Raw genomic sequence first — 16041 nt, forward strand, 5'->3', positions numbered from 1 at the left:
TCCATATTGCTTCATTTAGGCAACCTTCTTCTCTGTTTGCTTTATTCACTCGATCTTACACATCTGTATCTAGCTTTCCATAGCTAAATAGTGTGATGCCTAAGTATTAAAACTCTATGACTCCTTGTAATATCTGGCTCTGCAGCTCTTATTTAAATCTTATTAGATTTGCTGTTATAACCACGCATTTGGTCTTTTTTGAGAAAATTCACAAGTTAAATTTTCTATCGGTTATATTAAGCTGGTGCTGCATACGTTGTAAATCATCTTCATTTTGGGAGATTAGTATTAGGGAGAGCAGACGATTTATTTTAGATTGTTTTTCTCCTATTTAGTATCCTTCTTTTATTATTTTATCCATGATCAGGTTGAACAATAGGGGACTCAGGGAGTCTCCCTGTCTTATCCCACTGCCAGTAGATATCAGTTGAGCCAGTTAGTTTTTCTTCTGCTGTTACTTTTATTGTGTTGTCCGGTTCTATTGTTGTATTGTATTGATATATAGATCAAAACAGACAATTTGACTGCCATTGTATTGCTATCTTACATTCTCCACTAAACAATAAAACATATAGGTAGGTACCTACTTAAATAAGGGAGTTATCTAACACGAGGAAAAAATAAATAAAAGTTTAAAGAATAGACTAAAAAACGTATTAAGTACTTTATTAATAAAAAAAACATAAGTTAGATATCTTCACAAACTGGTATATATGTACAGGGCTTGTATTCAAATGGCTTGTTTCTTTTGTCGCAGAATTTGTCCGGCAGCGCCATCTCTGTACCATCGACACACACAACACTTCGGCGTTTCATGGGTTTCTTTCCCTGCAACCAGAAAGTCGATCAATAAAAATATTTACAATAAAAGATGTACATTTTGTTAAACGTTCACTAAAATATAGATGGCAGTTCATTGTAGAATGTGTTTACAGAGCTCTATTACATAACCTAGAGGTCGAAATCCTTACGATCATATTAACATATAATTGAAGCCCGCAGAGAGCGCTATTTTTCAGCAGGATAAAATAAGGGGGCAAAACTTGAAAATTAAACTTGACTTAATAAAAGAAAATTTTGAAAGATCTCCCGTATCTTAGCTTTATATACGACTTTTATCATGGAATAATGAAGTTTGGTACTTGCATTATTAACTTAGATTTTTGTAAGCAAGAAAAATGATTGTTTCATACCACAACAATTTAAAAAAAAAACTATCTAGAGCGTTTATTGTCATACTCTTGTCTAGATAAATAGGAAAATGGGGGCTTATTAGTAAATTGCATTGAGATGACACAAGAAAATAGCTTGTTGACCCTGTCGAACGCTTTGGGATAATCTATAAAACAAATGTATTCTGGGATATTGAATTCTCTATATTTTTCTATTATTATTGTCTTATGTTCTTAAGGTATTCTTGAGTTCCTCTACCTTTGGTTAATCCAGTTTGAATTACTGCTGTTATCATGTCGGGACCTGGTGCTTTGTTATACTTAAGTTTACTGATCGCCAATCTTATTTCATTTTCGAGTAGGGGCTAGTTGGACAAAACCGGGTACCCCTTAATTCTACTAACTGTCTGCTGCTATCTATCAGACAATGTTAAAATTAGTGTCCCTTTACCACCAACAGTCGTGTGTATTCATTTCTACCTCATTTGAGTAATCTGTGCCGGAGCAGTAAGACCTCACCTGTTTTTTGATGCAGGAAACACGATTTTTAAGGTAAGTTGATAGCTGTTTTCTCCTCTAATGAATAATTAATGGCTATTTCAAAATTTTATACATGTAACCTAGTATATTACCTTTAATTTGAACCAAAAATTTTCATCGCTTTTCGATTCATCGCCAGTCAGGTAATCGCTAACCGATTTATTTCCGAATTTCCGACCAATTTTCGACAGTTACATTTATTATTTATTTTTAATATTAATTAGGAATTCTAGGAAATGATCTAACCTAATATAACCTAATCTAATAATATCACAAGGAAAAATTCCTGTACTGGCTGTATACCATAAATCACAAAAAATAAAAACCTTATTTTGTAAAACTACTAGAACTGGAACTAGAATCGTCCCAATCAATTAACTTTCTTGACCTTACCATCACCAGATTAAATAACCAATTCGATTTCAGTATCTATAGGAAACCTACACAAGCGGATCATGTCATACCAATATCTTTCAACCACGCTATGTCACACAAAAATGCAGCCTTTCACAGTTATGTACATCGGTTAGAAACCATTCCTTTATCTACATCTAACTACAATAAATAACTCAATATCTTACGTCAAATAGCATTCAATAACGGTTATGACCCCAATCTCATAAACAAAATCATTCATAAGAGACACCTTAGGGTACTGAGAGAGACTGCATTCCCCAGAGACCAGACCAACAAACCCATCTATGCTTCCTTACCTTATCACCATGAACGTCTTGCTGGAGACATTAAATATCTGTTAAACAGAGCAGTTGACAACATCCATATTTCTTTCAAAGTCCCTAATAATCTTGGACAGTGTCTTACTAATTCTAAGGAACCTATTCATTACATGAATCGTAGTGGAGTCTATAAATTACAATACTCTGATTGTTGTGCCACATATATAGGTAGAACTTGTAGATCACTAGATTCTCGTTCCCCAGAAAACACCCTAGAAAAGAGAGAACACTTCCACTTTCTCACAACATCTTAAACAACAAAAACACACTCTCAACATCACAGAAGACGTTTCCTTGTTACACAACATTCCTCAGAAAGACTACCTAAAATTGGACCTGTATGAGGACCTAAAAATAGTCAACGAAAAACAAAATAGCTCTAATTGCGTTAACCGTCACGTATCGTTTAATCGAGACTTCATTCCATTGCATCGCCAACTTTTCTCATAGTCAAGATATCCACCATTCATCCATTCCTCTTTACATATCCATCTTCATTTACACTCGATTTACACTCTAAACCACATTTTCGATAAGTTATACCTATGACTTATTACACTCATTTAAACCTTATTCACTGTCTAATTTTCTGTAACAGACCAACTCACCAATATCAACTTACATCCCTTCTTTCATCACTAATTATTTTCCCTTTCTTACACACTAATAACCTTATATCTTCCCTGTCCCATCATTGTTATTTTTTCATTTCCAGATACTTTGATGTCGGGTCTCTGGATTTCTCAGTCCCCTCATTACTACTTTTCTTATTTACATTCACATCTAGTAATACATATTTCTTCAGCCAAACTAAATATATATCATCTTTTATCTATTTTGTTGGATCCTTCTATGAAGTGGTCCGAAGATGAAGACCACTTTGTAATACCGTTGCAATTTAATTTCTTGTGACATCGACTTATTGTCGACATTTTTGTAGCCTAAATGGCATAATTATTATTACATTAAGGTCTTTTGACCTAAATATGTAGCTAGTTCCAACTACTTTGGATCTGAAGTTTCTACCACCTGATGATGGACTGATTGGTCCGAAAACGTTTGTGATTTTATCCATCTTGGATCATTTTTAGAAAAATTTTTTTAATAAATTATATACCACCTACCTACATGTGAGGTTTTTACTTCATTAGTAAGTTTTTATTATGGTATACAGCCAATGAGAGGAATCTTTTCCTTTATATTTCAAAGTAATAAGGACTTGGCTATTTTCACCTCTCGGAAAAATTGAAAAATCCCGGATAAATAAAAACTTATTTTTTTCCACATTTTTTTAATTGTACTATTATTGCATAAGATGTATTATTTCTTACTGTATTAAATATTTAGCTAGTTTATTTGGTACAATAATTTTTACGAACGTAATTGTTTGTATATACAACAGTTTACTAAGAAAGAATAATGATTAGTCTGCTAATCACATTACCTGTTATTAGGTACTGTGTTGTTTTTCACAAATGTTGCCAAAATTAATGTTGTTATTTTCAGTTTAAATTATCTAGCCAAATTCCGAGTCAACTATACCTATTATATATATCTCTATTTCTAATGTCGTTGGTATGGTTCTTTTCATGAGCATTTTTCAGTGCGTCACAAATGAAAGAAAAAAAGGTTAGTCCGTGATAAATACACATTTACAACATTTATTCTAACATGACATTTTAGTTAAATCTGACAGTTGTCACATTTTATTTGCAATTTGCCATAAAAACAAATCAATTGTTTTTATTGCATTTATAAAATGGTATTTTCTTTGATTTGTATAGTCTTATAAATTGTACAGATTAAATTTTTTTAATATAGAATAATATAATATTATTTAATATTATATTATTAGCACCATCTATTGACAACTAGATTAAATGTTATAAATGTCACCGACGAAATGTAATCAGAGACGTGCGTTTTTTCTGTCACATACAATTTAATGCGTTAGAGAGAAATCGAAAAACTATGACGCACTGAAAAATGCTCATGAAAAGAACCATATGTAATTTAAAACGTGAAGGATACCAAAAATGTAATATGGAAGGGGTATGCATATAAATAAATCAATTATATTGTTTATATTACTAATATAATAAATAATATTATTTATAATACTTTATTATCACCTATGTGTCTAATAACATTAAAAGCAGTGAAAACTTTCTACCTGGATTTACTATTTTCTTAATACCTAGAAACACACATTGTATTTATGTTTGTATTACAAACGTCATGAACGAGTAGGCTGATTTGAGAATCTGCAAAAAAAGATAAATATATTATTCCACAATGTATTTGACACAGAGGGAATAGTCGCTAAAGGTCACCGCACACATCTTACCAAAAATATAATGTCACTCATATGAAATAAAATTTACATGAATAGATTGGTCTCTAAATTACAATCATTTCATATCATTGCACCAACTTTGAATTTTAATTAATAACGGTGTAAATTGTACTTAAAATTTATCGAAATCACATTTTTGAAGTACACAAAACTGTCATTCGTAAACACTATTAGTTTAGTGTCTATTGAAAAGAGCTTTGACAACACTGTCATTCATAAATACTATTTAGATTAGACAAACTATATACTTTTGTACGCCTGGCCAAATTATACCTACTTTATTATCTATACACCTCTGCCTTAAAGATTTATGAAGTGGGGATTCCGAAAATATGTTTTCTCTCTTTGACTCATTTAAATTCCCATTTTATTTTAGATTTCTTCTTTTCTTCTTCTTCTTCTTTTTGTATAGACATGACTCTGTCGTCTGTTTTTTCAATGTGCCTCTAGTAAGTTGTTGTTAAATGTTTTCGTGGTCTTCCCACTGATCGTATTACTATTGGGGAACAGTCTCTCGCTGTCCTTACTACTTTATTTCTTGTCATTCGGCTTATGTGGTCATTCCATTATATTCTTCTGTTTCTTACCCAGTTATTAATGTTATACACCTTGCATCTCCATCGTATATCTGTACTTATAGCTCTGTCCCATAGGGTCTTACCATCGATTTTTCGATGGGCTTTGATATTTTTGTGGAATTCAAGTTAATTTTTCTGACTCCTATGCTTTCCTTTGCGGCTTGTAATATATTATGTTCTATTTTTGCCCATGTTTCATTTACTCCTTCACCTGTTGTTACTGGGTTTATCTCAAATCTTTGTTCTAAATGTCTTTTATACATGTGTGTGTTTTAGTTCTCTAGAGACTCTATGTTTAGAATAGAATAGAAATATGCTTTATTGTCACTGAAAATTATACAATTTTATGGACAAAGCTTAATATAAAGTCAGGAAAAAGATATACATAACAATAACAAATACAATTTTATAAAATTATAAACAAGTTAAAAAAGTGAAGTAAAAAAACAAAAACCAATATATTGCAAAATTACTATAAATTGCAAAAATTGAACATACAACATAATATAATAAAACACAAACAAAGGAACTAATACGTTTAAGCTGCTGTATGTGACACCCAAATATAGATAAATACACTTTAGTTACTTGTACATTACTGTGATTTCTTAGTTAGTCATTAAGAAACTCTTCTACTGAATAATATGGTCTTTTAGATAAATGAGCTTTTGTCATTTTACGGAACTTGAGAAAGGATGTTGCAGATTTGAGTTGTAAAGAGAGATGGTTGTATAGTTTTTTTGCGGAATATAGTATAGATTTCTTTACTAACTTAGAAGACGGGATCGGTAAATAGACATCAAAAGTTGAATTTCTGGTGGAGTAGTCATGATGAGGCCTTGCTGGAAAGACATGCATGTGTTTACGAATTAAGCAAACAGTTTCTAAAATATACAAAGATGGAAGGGTTAAAATTTCGTGATCTTTAAAGCAACTTCTGCAATGGGTTGTTCTTCTGAGGCCAAACAGATATCTTATTGCTCTTTTTTGTAATTTGAAAATAACATCAAATTGGGCAGCTGTACTAGACCCCCAAAAAGGAAGACCATATCGAAGATGAGACTCAAATAAAGAAAAATATGTTATTTTAGAAGATGCTAAATTGAGTTCCTTCGAAACAGATCTTATGGCATAGCAGGCTGAGGCGAGTTTCTTACTTAACAAATCGATATGAAGGCACCATTTGAGGTTGCTGTCTAAAAGGATACCAAGAAATTTTACAGAATCAACGGTAGAGATCTGGCTGCTATTCACAAGCAGGGGTTGAAGAGCACCTTTATATGATAATGCTACCGTTTTATCCACGGGAAAGGAGAGTAAATTAGAGTCCGACCAGGTTTTTATCGTAAGAAGATCGGAAGTTATAGTTGCATGAAGAGTTGCAATAGTTGAGTTGCTCCAAGTGATACTGGTATCATCAGCAAAAAGAAAAATTTTTCCATCGATTTTTAAATTAGTGATGTCATTTATAAAGATAAGGAAAAGTAGAGGACCCAATACTGAACCTTGTGGTGCTCCACGTACTATGTTTTTGAGACTAGAGTCAGTATCATTTGCTCCAACCAGTTGTTTCCTATTATCTAAGTAAGATTTGAACCAATTTAAAGAAATACCTCGAATTCCATAGTAATTAAGTTTTTTAATCAAAATGTTGTGATTTACACAATCAAAAGCTTTGGAATAGTCACAGAAAACAGTGGCAGTATAAAGATTATTGTTTAGTGCTTGGTAAACCTCGTGAAGTACAGAAAACATGGCATCAGTTGTACATTTATTAGTTAAGAAGCCGAACTGATTTTGTGATAAAATATTGTTATCAAAGAGAAAGGACCTAAGTCGGGTTTTTATGAGCCTCTCAATAATTTTGGAGAGTACCGGTAGTAGGGCAATAGGTCTATAGTTGCAGGCATTAGATTTTTCCCCACCTTTATGAAGAGGAATAATAATGGCTGTCTTTAGGCACTCTGGAAATTTACCGTTTTCAAAGGAATCATTAATTAGTGACACGAGGAGTTCTAACACATTATCTGTGAGATTTGAGAAGATTTTTATGGATAGTCCATCAGTACTACAAGATGATCTGCTTTTGATACTATTGATCGTTTGGATCAATTCAGATTTATAGATTGGTCTTATAAAGAATGAATTCGAGACAATTTCTGAATTAGGGAGATAGGAAATGGGATCTTGTTGAGACTGAATAGTTGATGTTATATTTTTACTCACGTTAATGAAGTATTCGTTTAGATTTTCAGGGTTTGGAAGGGCAAAAGTTTGAGCTGCGTGGGTTTTATTTCGAAGATCGTTTATTATGGACCAAGTTTCTTTTGCAACACTTTTGGAGCTTCCCAGACGATTTTGATAGTAGGCTTTTTTAGCTGATTTGATGAGTTTTAGGTATGTGACTCTGTAATTGGTGATATATTGAATGACAGAGACGTTGGTAGTAAATTTCTTGATATAAAGTAGTGAACGCATATTTTTTGCTGATATGCGGATACCTTTGGTAGTCCAGGGTTTGCGACGTTTTGGCTTAGTCGTAATTAAATGAAATGCCTCATTGAAGATACAGACAAGCTTCTCCAAAAAATCACTGAAATTATAGTCCACGTCCGTAGAAGGAAAATGCCAGTCAGAAGTTAAACATAAATTTTGGAATTTATGAAAATTCCGAGCGGAAAAAATCCGACCTAAACGTCGGGTTTTCGAGGAGGGTTTGCTGAAGATGTTAAATTTCGTATATACTGCTTCATGATCCGATAGTTCCGCACTAATAACTGTAGAGCAGACATCAAGGGGTGAGAAATCGGAGACAATATAATCAATTATGGTAGATGTAGTTTTTGTAAACCTCGTAGGAGAATTAACGTGCATTGATAGACCATATGATTCAAATATGTTGACCAAGAACATTTGGGTAGCACAAGCAGCAGCATAATTTATGTTGAAGTCTCCGCATAGAATTTTTCTGCTTTTGTGAGGCAAGTCATCTAACAAATTTAGCAGGTTCTGAAAAAATAGTTCCACGGAAGAGTCAGGTGATCTATAGATGCAAATAATGTAAAGATTAAGATTTTTATTAAAAACTAAGGAAAATTCAAAGAAGGCTTCATTCAACAAAAAGTCATATTTTGTTATCAGAGAAAAATCATTGTTTGCAGAAAGAATTAGGGTGCCTCCATGAGCTGAGTTTGGACGATCATACCTAGCAATTGTGGTATATTTCTCTACAAAAAAAGGCTCGTTGACTTCAAGCCAGCTTTAGTTTTTCGAGGTACTTGGGTGGTTTTTTATTGTTTTGTGGTATTTTGATCAAAAATATTCCAAGCACCATTTTATGGTCTGATCCGATATTTGGTGATGTTAATGCTCCTACGTCTAGTATTTGTTTAGGTATGATTTTGGTATCAATTTTATTATATTGTTACCTAGCTGCGGCCATAGCACACTGGTTTACACCGCACCGGTTGTCGCCCGATTACCGTCGTCAATCAGTGTCGAGAGAGGTTAGGTTTGGATGGGTAAGTGCTTGGGAACACCTCATGTTGTTGCCTTGCCTGACTTTTTTTTAATTTTTGGTACTATTTTAAGAAATTTTCTTGGAAAGTAGTAAGTATTAAAATTAATTTAATATTTTTATAAAATACAAATAACGTCGACCTAATCTGTAAACTGCGTAACTCCATTACCCAAATTTTACAGCAGATACAAAAAATTATCTCTCTAAATATGACTAATGAGAATACTACGTATCTCCCATTTTAAAAGATAGGATGGTAAAACGGAAATATGTATTTTATAAATACACATATCACTAACATTTGTATAATATTTAACAAATTATCTAATATTACTTACCACCAACTTTTTCTTGAAAATATTTCAAAATAACGGTAAATAACGACAGTGAGAGGTCAGTCGTGTGGTATGACGAACTAGGGAGTTACGTCCTTTTCGTATTAAATTTTGCGGCAAGGGAGATACGCTGTATATGACGAGGTTGCTATTTACTCATCTGGTAAAGCGTCTTTGTTTAAAGTATAAGTAGGGACTTTTTAAAGCCGATGACAGTAATAACTCATTTTCAGAGAATTATGGAGTTACGCAGTTTACAGATTAGGACGACGATAAATTGTTTCAAATATACCTAATTATTTCGTTGAAATTATATAATAGAAGTATAACTTCTTACATGCGTACAAAGTGCACTTACATTATTATTTTTTTTTTACTTAAAATGATTTGAAAACTTACTCCAATAAAAATGTCATAAGACATCACTGTTAATGTTCCTATCTGCAGCCCTGTTATTTGATTACATTTAAGCATGAAAATATTCATTAGTGCCTTTGTTCTTGGTGATTTTTCGTACCATCGTACTGTGTATAGTGCAGTTACTAAGTCAAGGCTCTAAAAATAATGATAATAAAGGCTCAGTTACACGACGCTATAAGTACCTATATATAAGTATACAGTAAGCGCCACACTACTTGATACATGAGTGAGTACCTACCTAATTTCTACACTTATGGGCTAATGTGGTCCGTTCTCAGATGTGACTTTCATGTCTGTCATGTTACTGTCAAGAAACTATTCAAAATAATGGTTTTCCATACAAAAAACAGTTATTAATAGTATTGTTATTCTGCTTTAAAATAACTTTATTCAAACAACAAGAATATTACAATACTTCAAGACTTTTACAACTTTAATACAATGACAACTATAAACGTCACATAGAGCTGTTCTATTAGCTGTCAACTTTATATGTTAATATTCGGTTTCTATAAATTTTCTGACGTTCTAAACGTCCCTAGACATAAAACTAAACAGTGCAGCAAGTGAACGGTCTAAGACTGTATTAGCTCAATGTTCCCGTGTGTCTAGTAGCGTGGCGGTTACTGTATATAGCCTATAATAAATCGTACGAGTCACTAAAACTGAACGTATTCAGAGTAAGTTCGGGATTAGTTTCCAAGGCGCAGGCGTCAGCGTAAACTTGTCCAGGATATGTTCAGGATTTTATTTTCCGCGGACAATTTTCCGATTTGGAATGTAATCACGGGTTGCATATATTAAGGTTAGAGAAGGAAGCCTTTTCTTATCAGTACGAGTTACAAGCGCAGTGTAACTGAGCCTTAAAATTGAGTCGAAAAAAATCTTCACTTTTACAAACGCCTCACTATAGGCGAGCGGCGCACCCTCTAAAAGATGCATAAAAAACTTAGTAACTAACGCCTCCATAAAAGACTACTGATCCAAACCAAGTGTAGTAGATTCTTTCTTCTTCTTAAAGTGCCCTATCCTCAAAGGAGGTTGACAACTACAATTGCAAACTCGGATGTTAGTCCAGGAACTGAAGCTTTTCACCACGCAATTTTTACAGAATGGATAGATTTGCTTGAAAATTTGAGAACAAGTAGTGGATAGTGCAAGGATTAAAATCTATATGATGCCGAAAGGCGCTTTTACCATGGGGGTGGTTGCCACCCCATCCCGGGGGTGGAAATTTTTTATTATAATTTGACCGCAAAAGTTAATGAAAACATTCATTCTAAGCAAAAAATGTTCTATACATTTTTTTGATAAAATGAATAGATTTCGATTTATTCGCTATCGAAAGTGTTAGTTTTATATCGAAAAAATAAGTGTTTTTCAATAATATACTAATTTACGATTCACTCAATTTTTGCCGTAAAAAAAATTTTCTCAAACCAATTTCTTGGGAATTAAATAACCTACAATTTCATATTTAAACATTTTTTCGTATCTGTGATGCTAATATTTCTATTCTGAAGAAATCGACATTTTTACCAAACTACAAAAATTCGTCATTCGCTTTTAACTCCAGTTTTTTAAAAAATAATCTTTCCAGGCCAGTCAAACTTCTAATACATAATTCTATTAATAATACATAAATAAAGAATAATGAATAAGACCAATGACTAACAACATCGTTAACTTACATTATTATGCTTCCAATTGGATTTCTCCTTTTTTTTTCAAAAATATATATTGATTTTTTAACCGTAACTTTTCTATTTTTTATCTTAGAAAGTTTGGCAAAATAGAATTTTGTAGATATTTATCAGTTATATAAGCCTATTAATATTAATTCTTTTTAAAATCCTCAGTCGCAAAAAGAGGTGACTTTGAAAGGGTTGGTAAAGGTGGTTTTTGCATGTTATTACAAGTTTTAATTATCAATAGCTCACTCAATTTTTACTGTAGTAAAAATTTTTGCAAACAAGTTTTTTGAGAACTAGATACGCTACAATTTCGTATTGAAACATTTTTTCGTTTCTCTGATGCTAATCTTTCTATTCTGAAGAAAAAGCCATTTTTTTTTCAAACTACAAAAAATCGTTATTTGCTTCTAACTCCATTTTTTTAAAAACTAATCATTCTAAGCCAGTCAAACTTGTAGAACCTATTAATAATATAAAAATAAAGAAGACTAAATAAGGTTAATGACTAATTTTAATTAGGGTGGTGATTAGGAGGTTGCTTCGGATCACTTTTTCGCTGAAAAAAGTAGGGACTAACATTCTTTTCAATATACGTCACTTAATTTTTGAGCTAAAGACTTTGTTTTTATTTCTGTTGATAGATATGTTAAAATGCTTTAAATTAGTTTAAACAAGTTATTCTCGAAAAATGAATAGTTTTCCCGTCTTTTGACTTTGAAACTACAGTATTTAGCATTTGACGAAGAAGAGCTTACATTTAATAATGTATAACTTGATTACTATTGGTCTTAAAAAAAACTAAAGGAAACTTTTTTGTTTATTGTTTCAAAAGGTACATTTTTGTTAAGTAAAGTTGTTTTGATAAAACGAAAACTTTTGGAGTTATTAGCCGAAAACTTATTAACAACATTGATTTTTTCGATATAAAACTAACACATTCGATAGCGAATAAATCGAAGACTATTAATTTTATCAAAAAAATATATAGAAAGTTTTTTGCTTAGAATTAATGTTTTTACTAACTCTTGAGGTCAAAATATAATAAAAAATTTCCACCCCCGAGATGGGGTGACAACCAACCCCATGGTAAAAGTGCCTTTCAGCATCATATAGATTTTGATCCTTGGACTATTCACTACTTATTCTCAAATTTTTAAGCAAATCGATCCATTCTGTAAAAATTGCGAGGTTTTGTCCTATTTTAAGCTTCATTACTTGGACTATGTTTCTGAAACACGATAGTCTTTTCCTTCCTAGTCCTCGCTTTGCCTCGATCTTTCCCTTCACTATAAATTGAGAATATTGATACTGATTATTTCTCAGTATGTGGCCTATGATATTTTTCTAACTTTATCTGCGTTGAAAAGTTCTCTTTCCTTGCCTATTTTGTGCAGAACTTCTTCGTTTGAGGTATGCGCTATCCATGAAATTTTGAGCATTCTCCGGTAGATAGATATTTCAAAAGCCTCCGATTTATTTACTGTTGATGTTTTAAGGGTCCGTGTCTCAACTGCATGGAGAAGGGTCGACCAGATGTAATATTTTGATAAACGTATTAGTCGAATTTCGAGTTTTATTTGAGAATCACAAAGCAGTTTTTTGATTTTTTCGAAAGATTTTCTGGCCATTTCTATTCTTGATCTTATTTCTAGATTATAATTTAGGCTAGTATCGATCCAACATCCCAGGTACTTAAATCTATTGACCTGTTCTAAAATGTGTCCATTTATTTTACAAGGTTGAGATACATTTTGTTTTTTTTTTTCGAATTGACATCACTTTGATGTTTTAATGTTTATTTTCATACCAAATTGCTCACAGATCGAGTTGGTCTTGTCGATGAGTCGTTGGAAACCCAGGTCGGAATTCGCAATCAATACCGTTTCATCGGCGTATCTGATTCTGTTGATATTTACGTCATTCACCTTGACTCAATCCTTGGGATCCTCAAGTGCCTCTTTAAATAGAAACACGGAGTAAAGATTAAACAGCAGAGGCGACAGAACACATCCTTGTCTAACTCCTCTCCTAATTTCTACTTCTGCGGATGTGAAACCTTCGATCCTAACTCTGGCGTTTTGGTTCTCAGTACAAGTTTTTTAGTAATTTGATGTCTTTTCCATCTAAGTAGACTTCTTGCAAACGTTCTAACAATAGGTCGTGTTTTTACTCATCAAATGCTTTTTCAAAGTCTATAAAGCATATAAATATATATTTCTGTTGGTCGTAGCATTTTTGGGCGAGAACTAGTAAACTGAAGACGGCTTCTCTCGTTCCCATGCCGGCTCTGAATCCAAACTGATCGTCTCCGATGATTGTTTCGCACTTTCTATAGATACGATTATGTACGACTTTTAATAGGACTTTTACTGCATGACTCATAAGGCTTATCAGACGCTTAGGTATACCCCAGGCTGTGGGTGAAAAATAGGTCGATTTCAGGATATAATTCAGGAATTTTTGAAACCTATCAGGTGTTGTAAAGGACGATGCCAGGAATAACTTCTACTAAAATGTAACCAAAAATATTGTGCGCTTTTTTTAATTGCGATTTTCATTTGTTAAATTTGCAATTTTTAATGATTTTTAATTTTGCAGCTTAGGGTATTGATTTTAGAGAAAAACTTTTTAATAGAAAGTTGTAGTAAATCAAAAAACCTTCAATTTGAGGTATGGCAGGTTTAATTAAGTTGATTGGTTATTGCAAAACAGCCTGCGAAAAGTCCAAAATGGCCGTTTCTTACAATTGCATTATTTATTGTACAAATAATTTTTTTTTATTTTTTAAAGCTTTAAAATGAAGATCTTTCAATTCCAAACATAAAAAAAAATGTAAAGCCAGATTAACGAATTTGTTGCTTAGATATTATAAATTGTTTATCCCAAGAGGTCAAATGTCGAAGGCTATAACTTTTTGAAAAAAAATCGTAGAGAGTTGGTGAAACATCCAATCTCCTTCTAAAGAGTTGTATACAGGGTGTCCCAATTTAGAGATATGACGTCATCGTCGATTTTCTTAAATGGCAACACTGTCATTTTGATAGCTAATTTGATAGGGTTTGTAAAGTTATACATAACTGCAAAATATCAAATTTTTATTCTCTACCATTTACAAGATAATAGAAAATAACAAAGTTATATCTGTAATTTGGAATATATTCAATAATTAAAATACTAACTGTTTTTTTGAAAAATGCTCAGACCCGTCGATTAGTATATCAAATTGTCCTTTTTGACATATAATAATAATGTATACAGGGTGTCCCAATTTAGAGATATGACGTCATCGTTGATTTTCTTAAATGGCAACACTGTCATTTTGATAGCTATTTTGATAGGGTGTGTAAAGTTATAAACAACTGCAAAATTTCAAATTTGTATTCTCTACCATTTAGATGATAATAAAAAATAACAAAGTTATGAAAAAGAAGTAATAATTGAATTTAATTATTTCAATATATTAAGCAAAAACTCATAATGTTGCCCTCAATTATTGTCAAATTGTCAATGGGCAACGTTATGAGCATTTGCTTAATTGAAATAAATAAATTCAATTATTATTTGATTATTTCTTGTTCTTCATAACTTTGTTATTTTTTATTATCTTGTAAATGGTAGGGAATAAAATTTTGAAATTTTTCAGATGTGTATAACTTTACACACGCTATCAAAATAGCTATCAAAATGATAGTGTTGCCATTTAATAAAATCAACGATGACGTCATATCTCTAAATTGGGACACCCTGTATACATTATTATTATATGTCAAAAATGACAATTTGATATACTAATCGACGGGTCTGAGCATTTTTCAAAAAAACAGTTAGTATTTTAATTATTGAATATATTCCAAATTACAGATATAACTTTGTTATTTTCTATTATCTTGTAAATGGTAGAGAATAAAAATTTGATATTTTGCAGTTATGTATAACTTTACAAACCCTATCAAATTAGCTATCAAAATGACAGTGTTGCCATTTAAGAAAATCGACGATGACGTCATATCTCTAAATTGGGACACCCTGTATACATTTTTATTGAATGTCAAAAAGGACAATTTGAAATACTAATCGACGGGTCTGAGCATTTTCCAAAAAAACAATTAGTATTTGAGATATTGAATTTATTCCACTTTACAGACTCTCTCTGTATATGAAATATATAACTATATTTTTAATTTTTTCATTGTTATATAATTATAATAATAATTATGTTACTTTTTACTATAATATACAATATAAAACTTTTTCTTCTTGTAGTGACTATTCGTTTTGGATTTCACATATAAAAGTTTATCAAGAAAAACAAATACAGTGGTAAATAGACTGTATATTATAATGATAATATTATTAAATGGTTTTCTATCAAAATTTAATACAAGTTACGTAAAAATTTTCCGAGCGCGCGGATTTGCAGCGAGCCGGGCGATTTGCAAAATTCGGCCGCTTGCAAAAGCACCGATTTTAAAAATAATTTTTAATAATTAAATGTAATTATATTTTATGATAAATTTTATTTTAAAATAATATAAGTCTTTCTTTAGTCAATGACTGTAAAATAATTTCTTAATTGTTATAAATAAAGGCACTACGATTTAAGAAAAAAAAAAAAAACAATTATCTCGGCTTCAGTTGGTTGTAGAAATTTTTTATTTTTTTAAAAATCTTCGTTTTGTCTTCAGCAAT

General features: G+C 31.7%; 1 protein-coding gene across 1 annotated transcript in view; it reads right to left on the reverse strand.

Annotated features, from left to right (window-relative positions):
• Positions 1-650: 650 nt before the first annotated feature.
• Positions 651-16041, reverse strand: part of LOC126886758 (uncharacterized) — a 29321-nt gene continuing 13930 nt past the window's right edge. The window contains exons 4-5 of the mRNA XM_050653783.1: positions 9638-9793; positions 651-828 (exon numbers count right to left, since the gene is read on the reverse strand). Coding sequence (XP_050509740.1) covers positions 688-828; positions 9638-9793 — 297 coding nt within the window. The 3' untranslated portion in view covers positions 651-687. The remainder of the gene's footprint in view (positions 829-9637; positions 9794-16041) is intronic.

This window comes from Diabrotica virgifera, chromosome 6 (assembly GCF_917563875.1).
Source record: "Diabrotica virgifera virgifera chromosome 6, PGI_DIABVI_V3a".
In the NCBI taxonomy this organism is placed as follows: Eukaryota; Metazoa; Arthropoda; class Insecta; order Coleoptera; family Chrysomelidae; genus Diabrotica; species Diabrotica virgifera.